The sequence below is a fragment of the Scyliorhinus torazame genome, chromosome 15 (assembly GCF_047496885.1).
Source record: "Scyliorhinus torazame isolate Kashiwa2021f chromosome 15, sScyTor2.1, whole genome shotgun sequence".
Taxonomy (NCBI): domain Eukaryota; kingdom Metazoa; phylum Chordata; class Chondrichthyes; order Carcharhiniformes; family Scyliorhinidae; genus Scyliorhinus; species Scyliorhinus torazame.
Genome location: NC_092721.1, coordinates 119,094,768 through 119,118,034, shown reverse-complemented (window position 1 = coordinate 119,118,034; position 23,267 = coordinate 119,094,768). Strand labels below are relative to the sequence as shown.

Here is a 23,267-nt window from a genome sequence, read left to right as displayed (position 1 = left end):
TATTTTTTTTTATCCAGGCGCAAGTATCCAATTACACTCCACTCTGTCAGATTTGAATCTCTGCCAGGCATCCATCAGCTAGACCCTGCTGCCATGGGCAATATTTTGAGTGATCTCTAAGCAACATGCAATTCCTGCCATGCACGTTCAGGTAGTTTCAACTGCTGGTTTTATTATATGCAAGATAAAAAGCATTGTGGGGTTTTTTGGTTTAAATTGTGTTATGAAGAGAAAATGTTGTTCCATTGCGCAGATTGTGTATGCAATTGCTTAGCGAATAATCATCTGGGTTATTAGATGTTATCTTTGGACATCAGGGGCAGAATTTTCCGTAGTGGAACAGAGGGTACTGGATGTGATTGTTGGGCCCGGAGAGAGGGCGGTCGCTAAGGCGGACGGCAGCAGCGGGGGAGGAAGTGAGACCCTGCTGAGTTGCGGCTCTCCATGGCACATGTGTCACCCCCCCAACCACCACCACCCCCACATCCCCTCTCCACCCATCCGCACGCAGCCCCCACCTCCTCACATGCATCATGTGTCCTGGCTTATGTCTCGCAGGAGCTCCTGGTAATGGCACAGGCCCTTCTCATGCCCCCACCTGCCCCCCCGACCCAACACAGAACCATAAGTGGAGAGCAGCGAAGATGAGGACATGGACGGCGACAGGATCCTTCGACCCGCATCCCATGACATCCCGAGCTCGACTCTGGGGAAGACACCGACTTTCATTCACAGCCATCTCCAAACACCCTCGACCATCCCAGAGATGCTCACCTTGGTTGAGCACTTCAGTGAAGAGGCTCCTCGAGCATGATCTGATGCACACCACACACGTGTTGCGGTACAACATTGGAGGTAGAAACCCCCGAGGGGGGCGGGCGGTCGGTTGGCGGGCCGACCTCAGGGACTAGCTGCCGTCCACACAGGCTTCATGCTTCTGGAACGGTGGTCCCATCGATTATGGAGAAGCAGTTGCAGAGCCAGAGACTGTATGAGGGGTGTCAGCAACCATCCAACTCCTGCAGGTGCAGTTAGAGGAGTCCAACTGCCTGCAGGAACAGGAGGTGGTGCCGACCATATGTGCCACCCAGGCCCACACTACATAGGGGCTGTCCACGGTGTAGGCCTTGGGGGCGAAGGCTTTGGCCATAGGTCAATTGTCCAAGGCCTGGGGCAGCACGGTGGCGCAGTGGATAGCACTGCTGTCTCACAGCGCCGAGGTCGCAGTTTCGATCCCGGCTTTGGGTCACTCTCCGTGTGGAGTTTGCACATTCTCCTCCGTGTTCGCGTGGGTTTCGCCCCCACAACCCAACGATACTGCAGGGTAAGTGGATTGGCCATGCTAAATTGCCCCTTAATTGGAAAAAAGGAGTTGGGTACTCGAAATTTATAAAAAGAAATTGCCCAAGGCCTGGGGCAATCTGTGCAGTGGGTGGCCGAGGCCACGACTGAAAGAGTCGGCATTTCCAGGGCACTGGCCAATGTGGCAGACACAGAGGAAGGTGGCCCAGTCCCAGAGGGAGATGGTACAGTCACTGGCTGATGTGGCACAGACCCAGGAGGTGGTGGCACAGTCACAGGGTGATGTGGCACCGTCCCAGAGGGAGGTGGTCCACTCCCTGTGTTCCATGGCCGCGAGCTTGGAGATACTAGTCGAGACGGGAGTGGGCTTCCAGGACTGGCAGCGCAGGTGGCGGGGAGCCTTGGGGGTTAGCTCTGCTCGCAGTCTCATCCCATGGAGTAGCCAGGGGGCCATCGGGCACCCAAGGGAGGAGGTGATAGAGCACATGCTGGTGACTTCTGCTGCGCCTTTGACTCCCTCCCCTACCCCCACCCGACTTGTCCCTGGCGCATCAAATGAGCACCGGGCAGACAAGGTGGCACTAGGCCACGTGGGATAGCTGAATATTAGTCAGGACCACCCAGGACTAATAGCCCCAGAAGACGCCGCCAAAGGGGACCCAGGTCAAAGGCGGAAATCATAGCAGGCCGCCTCCACTCCTGATGTGCTGCTTGGGGATACACCTAGGTGTGGGATTAGGGCTCGTAAGGCCACAATGGTAGACACTAGTTAGGTTGGCACGGGTACAACACAAACATAGCGATAGGAGCAAGGGCACTAACCTGGATATATATGTTCACAATATATATATGGTCACTACGTTACATACTGCCTCGGTGCACTGGCAGAAGGGTGTGAGGGATGGGCTGGGCTGGCTGCAGAGGGGCTGCTGGGGGCAGGGGGAGGGCACTGGGCAGAGGGTCGGGACTTAGAGCCAGCCAGGTGGGCAGTGCAATGTGCTACCGTTGGCAGGAGCCAGACATTGCCAAACGTTGCGAGCAGCAGAGCTCATCGCAGAGCGAGTCATCGTCACCCTCCATCCCATGCACCAGACCCGATATTACTGCCAACCCAGGGCCCAGGTCCCATGGTGAGGCAGGTAGGAATCACAGAGGGGGTCGTGCAAGGGGTATGTTCATGGGAGGGAGTGGTCAGTTGGAGGGGGGGGGGGGTCTGTGCCGCTGGCCAGGCACCGTAGTTGGCGAACCTGGAGGTGATTAGAGTGTCCCATGTGCATTGGCCCAGGCACACTTGTTGTGCAGCCCCCCGTGCCTACCCGGGCCCTATGTCCAGCCCATCCCTGCCCTCCTCCGCATCCTCCTCATCGGATGAAGACTGACATCCATACTCCTCTTCCAGCATGTCGCCCCTCTGCTGCGTGATATTGCAGAGGATGCAGCAGGCCACCAGGCTATGGGAGACCCTCCTAGCGATATTCTAGATGTCCCCTCCAGAGCAGTCCAGGCACCTGAACCGCATCTTTAGGATGCTGAAGCACCGCTCGATCACACTGCTGGTCGCTGCATGGGTGCCGTTGTAGCGGTCTCTTCGTCTGTCTGTTGACTCCGTACAGGTGTCATCAGCCACAGCTGCAGCGGAGAGTCCCTGTCATCCAGGAGCTAACCCCCCAGCTGAGGGTGCGCCTCGAAGAGGCCAGAAACCATCAAGTGTGCTAGGATGAAGACGTTGTGCACACTGCCCGGGTATCGGGCGCAGACATGCACCTCATGGACACACACCAGCTGCATGTTCATTGAATGAAACCCCTTTTGGTTTGTGTAGAGCAGATTGTTATCTGCAGGTCCCCATAGGGGGACATGCATCCTGCAGGTCACCCCGGGGAATCCCATCAATGGCAGTGAACCCCGCTGTCTGGGTATCCTAGTGGGCTCGGTCCACATTGAAATTGATGTATTGTGCCCACGAGGCATATAGGGCCTTCGTGATGGCAGGGTGCACCTGAGCACTGAGCTTTGAGAGATGCCGGACAGGTCCCCACTTGGCGCCTGGAAGGACTCCGTTGCTTGAAGTTTCAGGGTGACCATCACCTTTACTGCCACTGAGAACAGGTGTCCTCCCCCATACCCCCACGGTGCCAGGTGCACCATGATCTGGCAGATATGTCGCAAGGAATCTTCGATGGCATGCCCGGTCCGGCAGGTCCTCGAATGACAGGCTCTGTCTGGGGAGCTAGTCCCATAAGTATATCCGGGATGGGGCTAAGCCTTGTGGGTCAGAACAAAGAAGACAGATAAAAGAAAAAAGAAGAGACAGAAGGTTAGGCATGAGAGAGAGAGCAGTTGTGTACTTGAGAGTTCTTCAGTTAGAGATCGCTGATCAGATCAGTTAGAGTTTAATATAGAATATGAACAAATCCTAAGTAGCGTAAATAAATTTATAGTTTTGTTCGTTAACAAAGCTTGTTGTTCTTTGTTTAACACTACGCATCCAAGTCATCCAGGTAAAGCAAAACAGAGAACACAGGGGGCACCCCGACCCAATGGCCCATCTGCTGGTAAACCCCCTTGAGCCCCCCCCCTCCAACCAAGTGTCTGGCTCGGCAGCCCGTAGTCGCGCCTCTGCATTTCCTACCTCTTCTCTCCCTCATAAACCATGCACCTGTTTCCCGATTTTTAAAAGGACAAGTGAACCTTGCCGTCGGGAATTCGCACCGGCAGAGGCGCAGGTTTGCCGGGGGGGCCCCAGAGAATACTGGGTCAGGCCCGCTAATGATATGCAAATGGCGTTTACTGTAAGTGCAGGAGTGAAACGCATTGACGCCACTGTCAAGGCACCGGAGGATTGTGATTTGGCGAGAAACTATTGCCCGCCTAGATTTCGGCATCAGGACCGATTCTCCGCCCAATCGTGTCTCCCGACCCCGGCGTCAGCTGAAGGAGAATCCTGCCCAAGTTCTCTTGTAAATAGCATAATAAGTTTGTGTGGAAAGTCTCTACAGCAAAACACAAGTGTTGGATTGAACAGCCAAGAAGTTAAAAGTAGCCGAGAAAAAAAACAACAGGTTCAGGCATAGGTTCTGGAAATACCAAAACAACATTGCTTGGTTCTTTTAATTGTTTTACTTTTTAAAACCACAGGTCTGTGTGGAAATATAATTTAAGACTTACTGCAATAACTCAAGAATCTCAGCACTTCCTGCCCAATGGACAAGAGCAGCAAGTTCATGCACAGCACGCCACCTCCAAGTCTCCTGCTACCTTCCACTGGGCATAACTTTCCTTCATCCATACCAGGACAAAATTCTAGAAGTCCTTGCCTAAGAAAATAACATCAGCACAAAGGGTGCAGCAATTCAAGGCGGGAAACCCACCACCTTCTCAGGGCAACTAAAATTGTGGAATAAATACAACAATGCCAGCATCTAGTGAGAATGTGGGCGTTATAGTGCAAGACTGCTAAATCCAGTAAGAAAGATTACGGGAACAAGTAAAATAAGTGCTTGAGGACGGAAAATAAAAAGAGCACAGCTTCCAGGATGTAAAGGAAAGATAGTGAGGGAGAACAGGTACAAAACCTCCAAATTGTAACAATTCAGTTAAACATGTTTTGCCAAGAACCGCATAATAATAATGTATCAGTGGGACAGCAAGAGATTTATTGGTTGGTGTCAGGTATGAAACATTCAGTAGCCAAAGTAGTTTGTTAATCTTACCCGCTGTCTTATCTTATATAGACTTTTGGCTAAGATTTCTTTGATGTTCTTCAGTTCGTCAGGGGAGACATTCTTTATTTCTCTAGGTTTCTTACTTCTGCAAATGCAAATAAAATATCAAGACCAGACGAAAATAACTTATGCAGCGGCTTTCAATGTAATTTCAAGCTTAAGAGTTAACAAAAGTCTGATGTGGATTTCGGTAGTAGATGCAAGCAAGAGGTGCAAATGAAGGCACAAAATGGGTGACTGTAATGAAACATAACAGGTTCAGAAATTCAGGGCTATAATTCTTCCTGCTCTGAAGACACAAAAAAAAAGCCCTGAGCATTCAAGCTCAAACCTGATAAACCCAATGGCAACCCAATGGTACAAACGTGAAGTCTGTTTTAAAGCAATCTACTACTTGTAACTTACATCTTCTAGTTTCAGTGATGTGTAAATCTAGTGAATGAATGCAGCTTCAAACTTACCCACGTCAAATCCAAAACACACAAGACAATGCCCATTTGCAATTCACATTCCTAGGGGCTTATTTAGAATTTTTGCTGCACCCAAGATGAAAGTATTGTTTAACTTACAACAGGGAAGCAGATGATGACACCTTACTGAGTTGTCCAGACTCAGCCAATTCAATTGCTTGCTTCAATTCCAGCTTCTTATAAAGAGCAACAATACTGGACTTTGGCTCTTTATCCCTGATCAAAAGCTTTGACAAATATTTGCGATCAAACTTTTTGGCCCTAAAAGTAAAAGCAGAGATAAAAATTGTTTCAATGCATATATGAAGTACAATGAACTACAGTATATCCTTTAATAAACTTGCTGCATATATTTTATAAGAGGTCAATGTCCAAAATATCCCTCATCCTCATCTTTCATGCTACTACAGAACTGACCTCATCAAAAGACAGTGAGCTGGGTTCTCCACTGGCGGGATTCACCATTGCGCTGGTAGTGCAACCACACCCGGGGATTTCCCGAAGGCATGGGCAACCCCATAGACCTGCTGGCAGGACAGAGAGTCTCACTGCTGGCGGGGGCACGCCACAGGACGTAGAAGCCCGCCCAGTTTTTTTGAATTTGTAACAAGGCAATAAAGCAGAGTGATGGAGTTTAAGAGCAGAATGCTGCTAGACAAAGGAGATGAGTTACTCATAACAGGATTCCTAGCCTCTGGCCTGCTGATATTCTTAGGAAATGTTCATTTTCATCTTTTCAATAGTCTTTATTGTCATTCAAAGAGGGTTAAAGGTTCACAAACCTGGCTACAAGGCATCACTATTACAGCTGGTGCTGGTATACAGATCTTGGGGCAGGATTATCCATCCCGCCAGCCCCATTTTCCGGTGGGCGCGCCCCCGCCGGCAGTGGCACTCTCCGTTTCCGCAGCCGGCCAATGGGGTTTCCCATTGTGGCCATCTCCACTCCATCGGGAAACCCATGGACGTGGGTGCTCTGCTGGCGAAGTGGAGGATCCCGCCGATGAAGAATCCCGCAGCTTCAATTTTGACTTCAAGAAAACTCACTCATAAAGACACCGATTGTCATCACTTATCACTGGTGGGGAGTGGGAAGAGCACCACTGCACTTTCCCTTCCAATCCATACACCATCCTGACTTGAAACTGTGACACTGTTCCTTCTCTGTCGCTGACTCAAAATCCTGCAACACCTTTCCAATGCCATCATCTTCACAAGAGCAATTGGGGATGGGCAACAAATGTTGGCACTGCCTGGGACACCCTCATCCCACGAAAGAATGAAAAAGCAAATTGTTACTGTCCTGTGCTGAATCAGAGATTCAGTCTTGAGACTGAAGCAAATTATATAATCAAGCGCTATGGACTACGTAAAGAATTGAAAAGGAAATTTGGGGCAAATATTGAGTTTATGACATACTGTGGATCAAATCAAGTGATTGCATGAAGCAAGAGGTTATGGGATCTTTCCATTTGATGACCTTTAAAAATATGTTTATCCAACTTGAGAACCAATTACTTTTTTTCTTTTCAACCTATCCTCAAAAGCTTTCTACGGTTGTAATATTATATGGAGCAAAATTCACTGGAGATTTACATTTGCCGTTTATTATTTCCTTTAACTCCAAGGATAATTATTAACTCCAGGAAAACAATTGATGTGATATGGGGTGCGAATCTCCAGCCGCGTTGGGCTCTCGTTGAGCGCAACGCGGCTGGTGAATGCCGGGAATAGCTTGCAGCGAGCCTCCCGATGGGCACCGCGCCTCCCGGGATTCTCTGAAGTCTCGCGAGATGTCGGAGTCGGACCCCGCCCCAAATGTGCAGGACCGATTGACCTTGGCACCAGGCAGACAACATACCATCCTGAAGCCACATCTTCAGCCACAGAAACGCTCGTCTGCTCGTCAACTAATGAATCCACCATCACTATTGCTCTTCCCTTTATGTTCCTCCCCTACTGTCCAGCCGAGTTGTTTGTGGTGCCAAAAAACTGGATCTGAATGAACTCCTCGGAAGAAACAGGTTCCAAAATAGAAACTTGACTTGAGAGCAAGAACCCAGGAGACTCCTGCATTAGCTACCTAGTTCTTTTGGACTGCCTGGCGGGGACCCATTCCCTCTTTGCTTCGAGTCCCTTGAAATGCAGTGTAACCACCTCTCTGCATGAGCTATCTATGTAGCTGTCAGCCTTGCAGATGCGCCACAATAACTCCAACCGCTGAGTGAGCACTGAAACCCAAGGTTTCTGCAGTTGGAAGCACTTGCTGCACATGCGGTTGTCGAGGACACCGGTAGTATCCATGATTTTGCACATATTAATGGACACGCATTCCACTCGACTGAGCTGCCCAACCATGCTTTCATTTTACTTCCCTAATGATAAATTTATTCTACTTTGGATTACTTATACTGGGCGGGATTCTCCGTTTCGGAGACTAAGGGCTGGAAGTGTCTCATTTTAAAATGAAAAAGCCAGCGCCGGCCATGCACCGATGTTCCGCCCAGTGGGGGCTAGTAGCGTGGCCACGTAAAACTCCTGGTGTTCCCAACATAAAGGGCTGAAGAATTGCCGGGTCCGTAGCCGCGCATGCACACAGCGATGACCTGCATCTGTCGTGCCGTACAACATGGCGCTGGCCGCGCACAGACCCGGCCGGTCAAAGAGTGTCCTCCTGGGCCTCCCCTCGGCACCCCACACCAGTCCCCTCAGCCCTCTCCGAAGCCACCCCTGCCAGCAAAATGGCTGCCAATAACCGACCCCCCCCGGCACTGGACACAGTCCGCAGCCGCCACGACGGATTTATGAAAACTCAGATCACACACGACCCGCGTGGACGTGAACTCGGCCCATCGGGGGTGGAGATTTGGGGGGGGGGGGGCCTCAAGGCGACATACTGATGCCATTGCTCCTAGATAATGCCAATTTGGAGGGGGCGGAGCATCCGAAAAAGGCACCGACCCAGATTTGGTCGCAAATGGGGATTCTCTGCCCAATCGGCGGATACGATTTTGCCGTCAGGCAAATGGAGAATCCCACCCTACGTTTTGCACCAATGGAGAATCCGTGGACTTTTACGACATAAAATTTGGAGCCGCACCTGCCCCGATTCTGCTACCGGTGAGGGGCTAGCACCAGTGGAACACCATCAATTCCCATGACAAATGGTGTGGGGTTCGCCGGCTCCGTGACCGACACTCGCAGGGCTGACAAGCAGCAGCCGCACACTCCCCACACACACACTTATAGAAGCCTACAAGATGGGACAGTTTGTGCTGGAGCACCCATACAGCTGATGGGTCAGCTGGGGCCAGCGTGCACCCAGTGGTGTGCCCGGGGAGGGGCACCTATATGACCCATGGCACTAGGTTTAAAGCGGGCTGTCAGCAGCATGCACAGCTGCATGGCTACCTTGTTGGCTGCTGTAATGGTGTGGCGTACCCATCCACCCCGACCCCACAGCCCACCTCCTGGCCAACCCCCACTATTCCCCCCGGCCCAAGCAGAAGCCCCCCGGCCAGAGGCACGATTGTCTGCGAAATATGGCAGTGCTGGACACTGTCCGTACGCCCTCCCTCTCTCACAGCAGCCGCCACGCCTGATTCCCGATTTTTGAAAGCACACGTGAACTGCGCCATCGGGAACTCAGCCCATCGGAGGAGGAGAATTGCAGGTGGGCCCACTCCGCTCGTCCCACTTAGGGACTGGTTTAGCATAGTGGGCTAAACAGCTGGCTTGTAATGCAGAACAAGGCCAGCAGCGCGGGTTGAATTCCCGTACCGCCCTCCCCGAACAGGCGCCGGAATGTGGTGACTAGGGGTTTTTCACAATAACTTCATTGAAGCCGACTTGCGACAATAAGCGATTATTATTAATGATATGCAAACGGTGTTTAAAGTATGCGGGCAGTGAAACGCATTGACGCCGTTTTCAAGGTGATGGAGAATGACGATTTGGCGTTCATCCGGCACCTGCTGCGATTTTGGCGTGGAAGCTATTCTCCACCCGATCGCATTTCCCGATTTCAACAGCGAATCCAGCCCAGTATCTTTTTGTATTTGCCCCACCTTTCCCTTATTACCGGTGTTTCTCAGTTAAATCCAAGTATAACTACTTGTTTAAAAATATTGGTCATATTATTATTGGACAAAAATATTGTTTTAAAATATTGGCTAATTAACCTGAAATTATGTTAAATGGCTGACTGGAGAAACATGCTTTGCCTAGCATATTTTCCAATTATCGGGGAAAGATAATGGTGCTGGACCACTGCACGGGGAAACGCTATCTTCCCAATTTTATTTACATTTTTATAAAAACTACACAATAAATGATTGCTCCTGCCAATATATTATCACAGTAGTTAGGTAATCTTGCAGTTTGCACAAACTGGATTGACTGGATGGGAGGAAGTGGGGACTGGGAAAATTTGGTATTGAATGACAAGTTGCAGAGCAGACAAAACAGCAGCATGTACTTATCTTTGGTCTGCCGCACAAACACAATAGGGCAATTCACAGCAGGGGTTATTTTTTTTGCCCGACTGCAGCAGGGGAGAAAGTGTATCCAGGGTCAAATCTGTTGACCTGATGTTTGCGTGACTGGAAAGTGGAACAGGGTAAACTATGCTTCCTGACCGTCACGCGAGGCAAAAAAACATTATGTAGATATTGCACAGCTGAATGCAGTGATACTTATAGAGTAGCCGTCAATTAACCAAGATCAGTTTTACAGAAAAATTAAAGTTTATTTCTTTACCCAATTGACTGATTAGGTTTCTAGGCTGCCGAGGTCGGTAATTAATCAGAGGCATTTAACTTATTGCATAAAACTTAAATGTTGAAACTATGAATTCATACTTGTCTCTCCAATAGTAGTGACTCCACTGTCCACAGATATCTTCAACGCCAGCCAAAAGATGGTCAAAAAACTAGACAGAAAAATTAGATTTTAAATTGGAAAGCAGCTATATATTCGATGCAAGGTGTTAAAAGCAAAGAGCTGGGCTTTTATACCGAGGTGGCCAGGACTAGTGTATCGGCAGCAATTTTATGAATTACAACTGGTGAGCACAGTGAAGCAGCCATCTTCATTTTCCTCACCTCTCTAGTGGTAATGCAAGCAAGGGACCAGAATTGTGGAACTCCTGAAGGATCAAACTTCCCCTTCCTGTGCAACTTATGTCATTGGCAGAGAGACAGGTCTTATCAAGGCTTCCTTGCCACTTTTTAGGAAACTGCTTTCTTTGGATATGGCTGAAATTGAGGTTTCAATTTAGTGTTTTGGAACTCAGTGAGGATGGTGAAATGTGAAGAAGGCAGGCCAACATCGGGTTTGCAGATGATGAAAATAAAATGAGGATTTCATAAGCTGATGAGGGAGAGGATCGTAAAGGTATGCGGAATTCTCTTGCCCAGCGAGCAGTGGAGGCAGGGTTATTGAATTAGGCAAGGCAGAGTTAGACAGATTTTTGATCACCAAGGGAGTCAAGGATTATGGGGGACAAACAGGAAAGTAAAATTGAGACCACGATCTTATGGAATAGCAGAGTTCCCCTGTTCCCAAGTCGCATATTCCCCTCCAACAAGTTTTTTTTCGTCACCTCTCCAAAGCACTCCTGAATTGACATCTGTTTCTACAAGACTTTTGGGGATAATCTTTATGTTACAAGCGATATATAAATGCAAGGTTGTTATACAGATAAACAACAATACCAAGGGCACTTACCCGAATATGAATCTCTTCACTGACTGTTGGCTGTTTTTTACTTGACTTTTTAACATCCAGAAAGCCAACCAATGGACGGATAGTCATTCCCTAAAATATCAACATTCAACATTTACTTCATCGAATACAGATGCACAATTATTGGCATTTCGGGACAAACAATTTGACAGTTACTTTCCCTTTTTCTGGACTCTCTCATCAGAGGAATTTGTTTCTCCTGACCTATGATATTAAATCCTTTATTCATCTTAATAATAATAATCTCCATTGTCACAAGTGGGCTTACATTAACACTGCAATGAAGTTACTGTGAAAATCCCCGAGTCGCCACACTCCGGCGCCTGTTCAGGTACACTGAGGGAGAATTCAGAATGTCCAACTCACCTAACAGCATGTCTTTCGGGACTTGTGGGAGGAAACCGGAGCACCCGGAGGAAACCCATGCAGACACGGGGAGAATATGCAGACTCTGCACAGACAGTGACCCAAGCCAGGAATTGAACCTGGGACCCTGTCGCTGTGAAGCAACAGTGCTAACCACTGTGCTGCCATACCGTCCTTAGGCACTTTAATGTAGTTCACCCCATAGTATTCTACATTTGAGGGAATGCAATGCTACTCTGTGAAAACTGTTCTCACAATTTAACATTTTTAGGTCCAGTAACATTCCAGTGCATTCATGCAGCAATCCCCAAATTTAATGTAGCCTTTCTGCATTGCAGCATCCAATACGGAATGCTGTACTCCCAATAGGATCTAACCAGAGCTTTGTGCAGTTTTACCATGACTTTCATCCCTTAATATTTTGGCATGCTCAAGATAAAGACCAACATTCCATGAATCTTTTTGTACCTGTCCACGAGCTCTTAATGGTTTCTATACTTAGACCCTTTGCTCATTCAAAATTTCTAGATTCTCACCATTTAGGAAGAATTCGGAAATATCTTTCTTAATTCCAAAATGAATGACCTCGCACTTTCTCCACTTTAAATTTAATTTGCCAATTTTGAGCACTCACAATCTAGCAATGGCACATTGCAACTTTGTGCTCTCAAACACACCGTTTATTACATGGGCAACACTGTTGCTTCACAGCGCCCGGGTCCCAGGTTCGATTCCCGCTTGGGTCACTGTCTGTGCGGAGTCTGCGCGTTCTCCCCGTTTCTGCGTGGGTTTCCTCCGGGTGCTCCACTTTCCTCCCACACGCCCCGAAAGACATGTTATTAGGTGATTTGAACATTCTGAATTCTCCCTGTGTTCTTGAACAGGCGCAGGAGTTTGGCGACCAGGGGATTTTCACAGTAAATTCATTGAGCAAAATCTATACTTTTGAAATACAGCCTAATTGTGACAATAATAAATATTATGATTACATTACCTAACAGCCTCCCCGAACAGGCGCCGGAATGTGGCGATCAGGGGCTTTTCACAGTAACTTCATTTGAAGCCTACTTGTGACAATAAGCGATTTTCATTTCATTTCATTTCATTTCTTAGTATCATCAACAAATTTGGATTCACTGCTATCTGTTCCTTCATTGAGTCACTTGTAAATAAAGTGAGGCCCCAGTACAGATCCTTGCAAAACACCACTACTCAAATCCTGCCAATCTGAGTACACACCCATTATCCCTACTCTGCTTCCTATTGTCTAACCAATACCCTGAACAAGCCAACAGGTTGCATCCCAATTTCAAGCACTCTCTTTGTCTAACAGGCTTACACAGAACCTTTATCCTGCTCTTACTTGGATCCTCAAAAAAAATAACTAGATTCGTTACGATTCCATATTGTCTTTCTCTGATCAACCCATATTTATCCAAATGTTCATGTCACTCTGTCCCAGGAAAAACAGATTCTAGCAATGTCCCCACAATTGATGTGAGACCAATAAGCCTTTATTTCCTAGCTTTTTTATCATCCTATTCTCAAATAATGGGCTTATATTTGGGCAGATAAGGGGCGGTAAATTGGCGCAGTGGTTAGCACTGCTGCCTCACGGTGCCGAGGTCCCGGGTTCGCTCCCGGCCCTGGGTCACTGTCCTTGTGTAGTTTGCTCATTCTCCCCGTGTCTGTGTGGGCCTCGCCCCCACAACCCAAAGATGTGCAGGGTGGATGGATTGGCCACGCTAAATTGCCCCTTAATTGGAAAAGAAATGGGTACTTTAAAAGAATTTTTTTTTTAATGTTTGGACAGATAAACAGATAATTTTAATATGCTGGAACCTTTCCTAATATAACGTTTCTTTGAAAAGTGGAAACAAAGATAATGGGCTGGATTCTCTCAAAATGGGGCTATGTCCCCACGCCGGCATAAAAACGCTGGCGTTGCGCTCCGGAATTCCCTCAAAAAATATTAAACCAATTCACTCACCTTCAGGGGGCTGGCATGGACCCAGAGTAATTCACGCAGCTTCAGCTGTGGATACGGGCTCCCGCATTTCCGGTTTCGAGTCCATGCATACACACGGCGGCGGCCTCCAGCGGCTGCTCCGAGCGCCATGGCGGATTCGGACTGCGGAGGCAGCTCCGAAATGTAGGGTCCCCCCCCGCCCCCCTCTCTACCTGATCGGCCGCATGCCCTTACATCGGACCGCCCTGATCTGTGTCCGACTGCCCATAAGGCCCACTCCCGGTGCACAACCCCTCGCCCCCCACCAGGGCGGCCACTGACTGAGTCCACAGCCGCCACGCGAGGTTCAGGGCGGCGATAGGTGGTTAGAGCCACGCCGTCGGGAACTCGGCCAGCTGGGAGCGGAGGATCGCTGGGCGGGCCTCTGGCAATGGCCCTCCCAGCCGCACGGAGTAATTTGCGAAAACAGCGATTCTCCGGGATCCGAGAATCGCCGGACCAGTGCCGGGCCCAATTTCGGCGCGAAAATGGATTCTCTGTCCCCGCGCCAAACGGGATTTCGGCGCGGGGCTGCGGAGAATCCAGCCCAATATTTGTATATTTTCGCATTCTTTTTAATTTGAAACATTCACTTATTTTTGTCCTATTCAGATCTGCAGATCCTCTGCACATTTTCTACTTTTGCAGCTTTCGCATTGTGGTGATGTGCATCACTGTAAATACATGTAAGCTAGTCAGACACTAGAGGGAGCACCAGAAACATCACACACACACACTCAACCAATAGATAAGTTAGATAGGGGGCGACCAATGGACATTCACGATACACAAGGAGGTGACACGACCACAGGGGGGCATTACACCAACCCATATATAAAGGACACCACACACATGATCTGCCCTTTGGCCAGTGGAGACAGTCAGTGCGGAGAGGCACAGGGTTGATTCAATATTACACCCACCACGTGGAAGACAGCAGATGGTTAGTCAGTTTAGGTAGCTACAATAGGATTAGCAGTAGTGTCGAACTCAAGTTATAAAAGTGTACATAGTGTAAATAAATGTGTTGACGTTATCTACACGTCTGGACCTTCCTTTGACAAATGCAACACAAGGAAGCCGCTTATGTTACAAAGGAAACATAACAAAACATGGTACCAGTAGTGAACTGTTTAAATCCAGATAGCCATACCTCAGCATACAGTGACAACCAGCAATACCCAGGAAAGATGTTCGAGCTCCCGGTTCCGCAGCAGCTCCAGTGCCACGGCGATCTCTGCGAAAACTGGCAGGTATTCCGGCAAACGTTTGAATTCTTCCTGGTGGCAGCTGAACTTAAAGACCTGGCCGATGATGAAAAAACATGGTTTTCTCCTCACCATCGCCGGTGCAAGAGCAGAAGAAATCTTTTAAAAATTCAAGTTTTCCAAGGGGCAAAACAGGTGCGACTTCCAGGCAGTCCTGGACAAATTCGGCAAATACTGTGAGGAAAACACACTCCAATCGGCAAGAAAAGGTAAGAGAAGCACCAGTACTCACCTCGAGGCCGAAATCCCAGACCAGAGAACGATTTGGGTCGGGGCCGGCGGCCATCTTGCTAAAGGGACTACACTAGCGCAGTTGCGCCAGAAGTGCGCAGAACCGGAAGGTTCGTTTGCGCATGCGCGAGACGCCCTGCATGCGCAATCAAGAAAACAGCCATCGATAAAGGAACAGCGATCTGCGCATGCGCAATCGCTTCCGACATGCACGTCATGGCATCAGAGGCCTCAGACCGCACCAATTTAAAGGGGAAACGTCCCAAAACAAAGAAAAAATCTTTTAAAGCTGTAAAACAACCTTCCTTCACCTGGAATGACAGCACAATGCCTCAAATTGAACCAGGAAATGAATTTAACCTCCGAAGAACCCGGCAACAAGCAGTCACCTACGCACAAACCGATGATTCCGACCTTGAATACTTCGATACCGACCTATACATTTTCTCTGGACCTCGCAAGCCCAATGACCGCTCCATGGTCCTAGACGACAACGACTCGGACGACCCTTTCACCTTGAGAGGCTACCCCAGTACCAAATCCAAACCGCAACTGGACGTGTTGCACATTGGCGACCCCCGCATTGAAACCGACGCAGATGCGGATTCATTCTTTGGATTTGAGGATCTTCAACCCAGCAGATATGACGTCCCAACTCATCAGTGCAGGATGATGTTGCAGCCTGAAATTAAGAGACAGAGAGCGGTACAAGCCCACAGAGAGCGGCCTGCTGCCACACAGAGCGTGGTCCACGCCCCCCTCAGGGTTCCCGACTCTACGAAAGTTAGACATGCAAGACTCCACACCGCAGTCCTTGCATGCATAAGAAGTGACTCCAGTATCACAAGACTCCACAGCAAGCTCGTGGACAGACTCCACAATGGCAGAAACGCATGACTCCGATGCGCAGTCCTTGCAGGAACAAGACCATGAGGGTCTAGCAACCTCCTCTGACCAACTAGCAGCAGACGATGCAAGTCTGCAATGCTTATGTAAACAGCAAGAAGACTATAACAGTCTACCACGCTCCACTACACAGCAGGACGACCATGACGGTCTATCATGCTACAATGAAGGACAAAGCGATGATGACTGTTCAAGCCCAAATGAAGGACAACGGCAAGACAATGACAGTCCACCCACATTGTTTGCACCACCAGATGAAAACTCTGACAATTTACCCAACCCTAGTGAACAGCAAGCAGCTACTGAGGATCTACCCACGGTATGTGAAACGAGTGACAACAACATCCCACTTCCCATGCAAGAGGTACAAAGTGACAGACCTCAGCTAATGTGTACAGAGGCACTCGACGATCACTGTGAGACCACTGGTGACTCCAGTGACACCACACTACTTCCACCCTCAATTGCTCAAACCTCTCCACTAGTCAATGCATTCCTGCATGTTCCGACTCCAGACGTGCTGACTCCTGTGAACCTGCTAAGACTCCGGACGGGGAGCATCAACAAAAAACAGACCAGACTCCAGATGGGGAGCAACCAAACGCCGACTCTGATTCACGTAAGCCAGACTTTACTCCAGACAGGCAGTGCCGCAACCTCAGTGATGGCACGCTCAGGGTGACAGCAGATGCCACAATGACAGGAGATGGATCACGTAACAATCACACTGGGTCAGCAAATACAAGCAGCGGCCACAGTCCAGGAGGAATACACCAATTTTCACCACAGCTATGTCCACACATTTGTTCCACACTGACAGTGCGGCCAATGAAAGCTCATGCTGGATAAACCCAGTATTCAAGCCTGCAGCAGCCAGCAGTCTATGCAGCATATTCTCAAACAGGCCAGCACTACGGATTGCCCACTGATGGAATCAAGACCGAAGGAGGACTACCGCCAGCGCAATCTGCACTACAGACTGGATGCCTTAGTCACTGCCCAGGATTTGCTGCACCACAGCCTGGCCAGACAGCATATTCCTATCAGATGCAAGGTTCTAGTTTCACACCATCACCAGACATCGATGCGAGCAGCAATTCTATCTCCAAATCGACATGCTTCAACACTTCTCAGCAGAAACACCCTTCCAGCACAGCATGTGGCCAGAACCAGTATATACAGTCTTATTCAACTTCAGCATATGGCACATCCATGACCTCGAATGATACTGTTGATGGTACCTCTTCAATGTCAACGACCTATCAGCTACAAGATGCCATCCGACAGCACCACCACAAACATAAAAAAAGAAAAAGACTCCAAATCAGACAGCGAAGTGATTTGACCACTTTTTGGTTCCTGTGGCTCGGAAACGTTGATGGCGTTCATAACCAAGAGAGACATTTAACCATGATGATTGATGGTTTATGGACTCACATATGAATGATTTGTACTTATTGTTTAATCACCGTTCCCATGACTTGTCATACCTTACCTTATCTACCTGTTCTTTGTTCAGTTTTTCTTAAAGTGTACAGAAAATATGAACATATAAAAAAGGGAGGATGTTGTGATGTGCATCACTGTAAATACATGTAAGCTAGCCAGACACTAGAGGGAGCACCAGAAACATCACACACACACACTCTCAACCAATAGATAAGTTAGATAGGGGGCGACCAATGGACATTCGCGATACACAAGGATGTGACACGACCACAGGGGGGCATTACACCAACCCATATATAAAGGACACCACACACATGATCAGCCCTATGGCCAGTGGAGACAGTCAGTGAGGAGAGGCACAGGGTTGATTCAATATTACACCCACCACGTGGAAGACAGCAGCTGGTTAGTCAGTTTAGGTAGCTATAATAGGATTAGCAGTAGTGTTGAACTCAAGTTATAAAAGTGTACATAGTGTAAATAAATGTGTTGAAGTTATCTACACGTCTGGACCTTCCTTTGCCAAATGCAACACAAGGAAGCTGCTTATGTTACAAAGGAAACATAACGAAACACTCATCTTGAGCAAAATCTATACTTTTGAAAAGGTCATTGAAGCTGCAGTACTTTCCACTGTATAGGTTAATGATGTCAGCATCCATGCCAATTTGGTACAAGTTAGCAATCATACACAAATTAGCTGAAAAATGTTTTCTTGGACATCACACTTTAGTAAGTACATCAAAGCACTGGAGAGGTGCAGGAGGAATTCGAGAGAATGGCACCAGGGATAAGGGAATTTGGTTATGTGGAGAAATGGTTAGAAGAGGGCTGTTCTCCTTAAGAGCAGAGAACTGAGAAAGCACAACATGTAGATGGGAAATAGGTGAATGCCATGTATAGATCCTGGGGCAGCACCAGCAGTAATGGTACGGGAGCAGGAAGACATTATCAGTCCTTCCATGGCCATTGATTGGACAGGTAAGACAGGAACTAGTGAAAGTGTTTCCACCTAGCCGAAAGTGAGTGGAGAGATGTTGGAGAATGGAGTGGTCAACTGTGTCAAAGGCTGCAGAAAGATCAGGAGGATGAGGAGGGTCATTGTCACAATGGATTCCATTTGTGACTTTGACCAGATATTTATACTTCTAATATTATCTAGAAAGAACAATTTAATTGGTCTAGCCTCTTTTTAGCTTCACAATATAAACATCAGACTATCTGAAAGAGTTGCAATAAAAATAGCCAAGACGTTTGGCAACCAAATAACAGAAGAATCAAAGGATGAAAGCAAATTACTGCAGATGCTGGAATCTGAAACAAAAGAGAACATGCTGGAAAATCTCAGCAGGTCTGGCAGCATCTGAAGGGAGAGAAAAGAGCTAACATTTCGAGTCCAGATGACCCTTTGTCAAAGCTGCAGAAGAATCAAACTGAAGTGTAGCTGAGATCCTAGTACTTGCCCTGCTCTCTCCACACGCAAAATAAACATAGACTTCGAGTTAGTAATGCCTTTATGAACACATTCTGTGAATAGCATGCAATTCAAATAAAACCAATTATCATGAATATTGTGGTACCAATTGTGGTAGATTAAGAACGTATTTATGTGACAAAGTTGTTGGTTATCAATACTCATCAATAGAGTAATATATAATTTTATACACAGTTTTGTAACAGATATTTCAACAACCAAGATATGTAGGGAAATATTTCGAACCTGAATAAAGACAGTGAAGAATATGACCACAATAGTTGCTGTGATGAACAAATTCTTTCGGGGAAAGACATGAGAAGGAAGGAGAAACACCAGTGAGAAGCAAATAGCCCCACGCAGCCCACCATATGCAATGATAAACTGATCCTTGCGGGTGACCAACAGTTTTCGGAATCTGTTAATGATTTGAGTCAGCACAATAACACCTGAGAGTAAAACAGATATCAGTTAAAAACTGGGAACCATGTATATATATATATGTCAATGGGTTATATCACTTGTTAGAGGGATAGCTCTCTTTGTTGGAAATACATAGAAATTGCTGGCGCAGAATATTATCAAGATGAGATTTGAATATTGCTCCTTCCCAACAAGATTTGCTGAACACATTTTCTGTATAGAGTAACAATCAAAATTGCAGATATTTCTGGCCTATATGAGACCAAATTAAATTGACCTTGTTATTCATGTAGATTCTTGTGAGAATGCTACAAGACAGCTGAGAGGCAGGGCTTGTTGTATAGTGCAGAAATTTGAAAAGAGAACAATGACTGGATATTAATGAAATGCAAATGCTGAGATGGAATGTGGAGTGGCGAGAAGGGACATGGTCAGGAACCCATTAAATTCGGGAGGTGGGGGATGAGGGGAGGTCGCTGGTAGTCTAGATTGTGGAAGCGACTAAAATAGCCGAGATTGAATGGTACGATCATCTGTTGGAGAGAAAGGCTACGTGATGAAATGAGTGATGGGAGATAGGCCTGGCAGAAAGTGGGAGAAGGGGAAGGCCAAAGACCAAATGGAAAGATGCACTGACAAGAAACGTAAACATAACGGAATTAGAAGAATGGGTGACTGACAGGAGAAGGAGGAAAAGGGAGATCTAGCAACATTGTGGTGACCCCAAGTGAAATGGAAAAAGCTGAAAGATGATAATTTACTCAGGTATGGCATAGCTAATTACTTCCATAAATGTTCTGGAGTATTGAGGGTCATGCTCATATTGCCCAATATCCAACTGTATGATAATAAAAACTGGGTAAATAGTGTAACTATAATGTTCAAATATGGTCAGCAATGGAAATTTGTGACTTTCACACATGCTTATTTAATGGTTTTGATGGCAGACAGGAAACACTACCCAAGATGAGATCCCATAGAAATATCGGGCGGGATTTACCAACCACCCCACCGTGTGTTTTCGGCGGGGGAGGCAGCTCGCCAGTGGAACCAACCGCCCCGCCATTGTCAACGGGATTTCCCATTGACAGCACCCCTCATCGCCAGGAATTCTGTGCGCCGCGTGGGGCCGGAATTTCCCGCCGGTGTGAACAGCCGGTAAATCCCACCCATAATCTGTTATAAATCAAGATTTAACTGAAAGATTTGATAAAATACTGAAAAATATGATTACCCGCTAATGTATGGTTGCATAGTGCACTTTTGAATGTTTATGTAAAACTTACAAGGGGAAATTTTCCTGGATCTGCACGCAAGTGCAGTAGTGGGTGCAGACATTGGAAAATTGAGCATGTTGGAGTGCATGCCTCCAAAAAAAAAAGGACCCCATCCAATTTTCCTTGCATCGATTTAAATTAACCAGATTCCTTCACAGATCCCCCTAATATTCCAATATTTCTTGCAATCAAATATTAGTTTGTCTGTGGGTGAAGCCAGAGAGAACAACCTTATGCAATCAATTTAAGGGCAAATGAACTGTTGCTTACCTAATGCCCGCCAAGCCAAGCAGAACAGTAGAGTAAAGCAAACAAATGCCCAGTTCCATTCATGGGTGTCTGTGATTGTTGATACACCAAGGAAGATGAATATGAGAGTTTCACTGACGCTGCTCCACATCCTCATGAAATACTTAATAGTGGTGCTGGATTTCATTGAAATGTTTGCTTCCACATAGTGCTTCATGCTTATAGAACAGGCTATCAATCTGAAAAGGAAATATTTTATATCAACACATTTTCACATAAAGACACACAGGCATCAACTCTGGACACTGCTTCATAGAAAAAACATTTTCTCCTTGGTTTAATGATAGATTTTCTCAGCCCCAGTGATTCAGAAGATTAAAGCACAATTTTGTGCCATATTAAACCATGAAAGGATTATATGCTGCTTCTTATTAAGTTAGCTCCTCTCAAACTAAGGTGCAGCAAGTGAAATAGGAAAGAAAATTCAATGGACTTCACTCAGCTTTTAAGTTCAATTGACATTTTTAAGGGTTGTGTATCTTCATCCAAAACAAAAGCAGTTAAAAACTCTCTTTTCCAATTAGAATTTTCTTTCATCTGCACCTCTTTGAAAGATGATTTTAAAGATTCCCTTGTGAATGAACAATGCTACAGGCATTGATTAGCCTATATCTTACCTAAGTGGACATTCTTCACGTAAGCCTATACAACAAGTATCAATTACATGGGACATAAAAACTGAATCCAGTCATATCATAGCATTACTATAGCAAACAATCCCCAAGTATACTGGAATTTAAATCTGCCTTACAGAAGAGTTTTCCTTATCTGAAAAAAAGTGAAAGTTATGGGCCAGGATTACGAGCCTGCGCCAGCTCGGAGAATCGGAGATGCTGCCGAGACAGCCCGCCACGCCGATCCTACGCCGGTATGCGATTCTCCGGCGACCGGAGAATCGGCGCCAGTCGTGCACATGCGCGCAGTCGATGTGGCACCGGTCAGGGGCCGTTGGAAGAGGCCCCCGCAGTGATTCTCCGCGGTCGACCGGCCAGGTTCCCGGCGGCATGGTTCTAACATGGTTCCAGCCAGCGGGAGCTCGGACCCGCAGCCGCGATGGCCGTCCTGGTGGGGGGGGGCCTCCACGACGGCCAGGCCTGCGATCAGGGGCCGCTGATCGGTTGCCGTGAACGATCCGGGGGGGGGGGGTGCTATCTTCTTCAGTGCGGGCCCGCTGTGCGGCTCCGCCATGTTGCACGGCGCCGGCGTGCGAGCGCCCGCTGCGCGCATGCGCAGACCTGCGGCGAGCAGTGCAGGGCCACGTATGGCAGCTGGAGCAGGGCAGAACACTCCGGCGCCGTGCTGGCCCCCTGTGGGCAACAGAATCGCTGGGCCAAGCGGCCCGTTTACGCCGGCGTGAAACACTTCGTTGTTTACACCGGCATCCAGACTTAGCCGAGAATCCCGACCATGGTCCCTGGCTGTTGTCTCCTTCCTCCCACCTGCCCTTCTAAGATTGGTCTGTCTGTGTAAAGGGACACATGTACAATGAAAACTTAGGGCGCATTCACACGCCTGCTCCCACCCTACTGCAAGATGAAAAGGGCGCACTGACAAACAGTAATGCAATGCCTCTATTTTAAAATTCTCGTGCTTATTTTTAAAGCCCTGAATGGTATCACCCCTCCCAAACTTTGTGATCGAGCCCAACAATCCTTAGATATATCTGTGTTCCTCCAATTCGGACCCAGAGTGGCCCCAAATATTAATCATTCCGCCACTGCCAGCAGTACTTTCAGAGCTCTATTCCCTCTCTCTCAAACTATTGGTGGCACAGTAGCACAGTGATTAGCACTGCTGCTTCACAGCACCATGGTCCCAGGTTCGATTCCCAGCTTGGGTCACTGTCTGTGCGGAGTCTGCACGTTCTCCCTGTGTCTGCGTGGGTTTCCTCCGGGTGCTCCGGTTCCCGTCCCGAAAGACATGCAGTTAGGTAATTTGGACATTCTGAGTTCTCCCTCTGTATCCCCAAACAGGCTCCGGAGTGTGGCGACGAGGGGCTTTTCACAGTAACTTCATTGCAGTGCCTACTTATGACAATAAAGATTATTATTATTTTTCCTCCTTAAACTCAACCTCTTAGTCCTAGCCCAAGCTTTTGCGAATGTACCATAATTTCTTGTAGCTCAGGTTTGGCGGAAGCGCTTTGGGGCGGTTTATTATATTAAAGGCACCAAATAATACAACTTGTTGCTTTTAACTGACATGAGCCAAGGAAAACAAATCTGGCTTGGAGTAAAAACAGACCCAAGACTCAAAAAGTAAAACGGTGTTTCTTTAATAGCTAAATATTTGATCAGTATAGCCTTTATTTGCT

At 47.5% G+C, this 23,267-nt stretch overlaps 1 protein-coding gene across 1 annotated transcript in view; it reads right to left on the bottom strand.

The window, feature by feature from the left end:
• The window catches only part of slc9a2 (solute carrier family 9 member 2), a 148,324-nt gene that overhangs the window by 27,293 nt on the left and 97,764 nt on the right, over nucleotides 1-23,267 (bottom strand). Inside the window, exons 4-9 of the mRNA XM_072476635.1 lie at nucleotides 20,915-21,132; nucleotides 19,191-19,393; nucleotides 11,225-11,314; nucleotides 10,357-10,427; nucleotides 5,597-5,758; nucleotides 5,016-5,112 (exon numbers count right to left, since the gene is read on the bottom strand). Coding sequence (XP_072332736.1) covers nucleotides 5,016-5,112; nucleotides 5,597-5,758; nucleotides 10,357-10,427; nucleotides 11,225-11,314; nucleotides 19,191-19,393; nucleotides 20,915-21,132 — 841 coding nt within the window. The remainder of the gene's footprint in view (nucleotides 1-5,015; nucleotides 5,113-5,596; nucleotides 5,759-10,356; nucleotides 10,428-11,224; nucleotides 11,315-19,190; nucleotides 19,394-20,914; nucleotides 21,133-23,267) is intronic.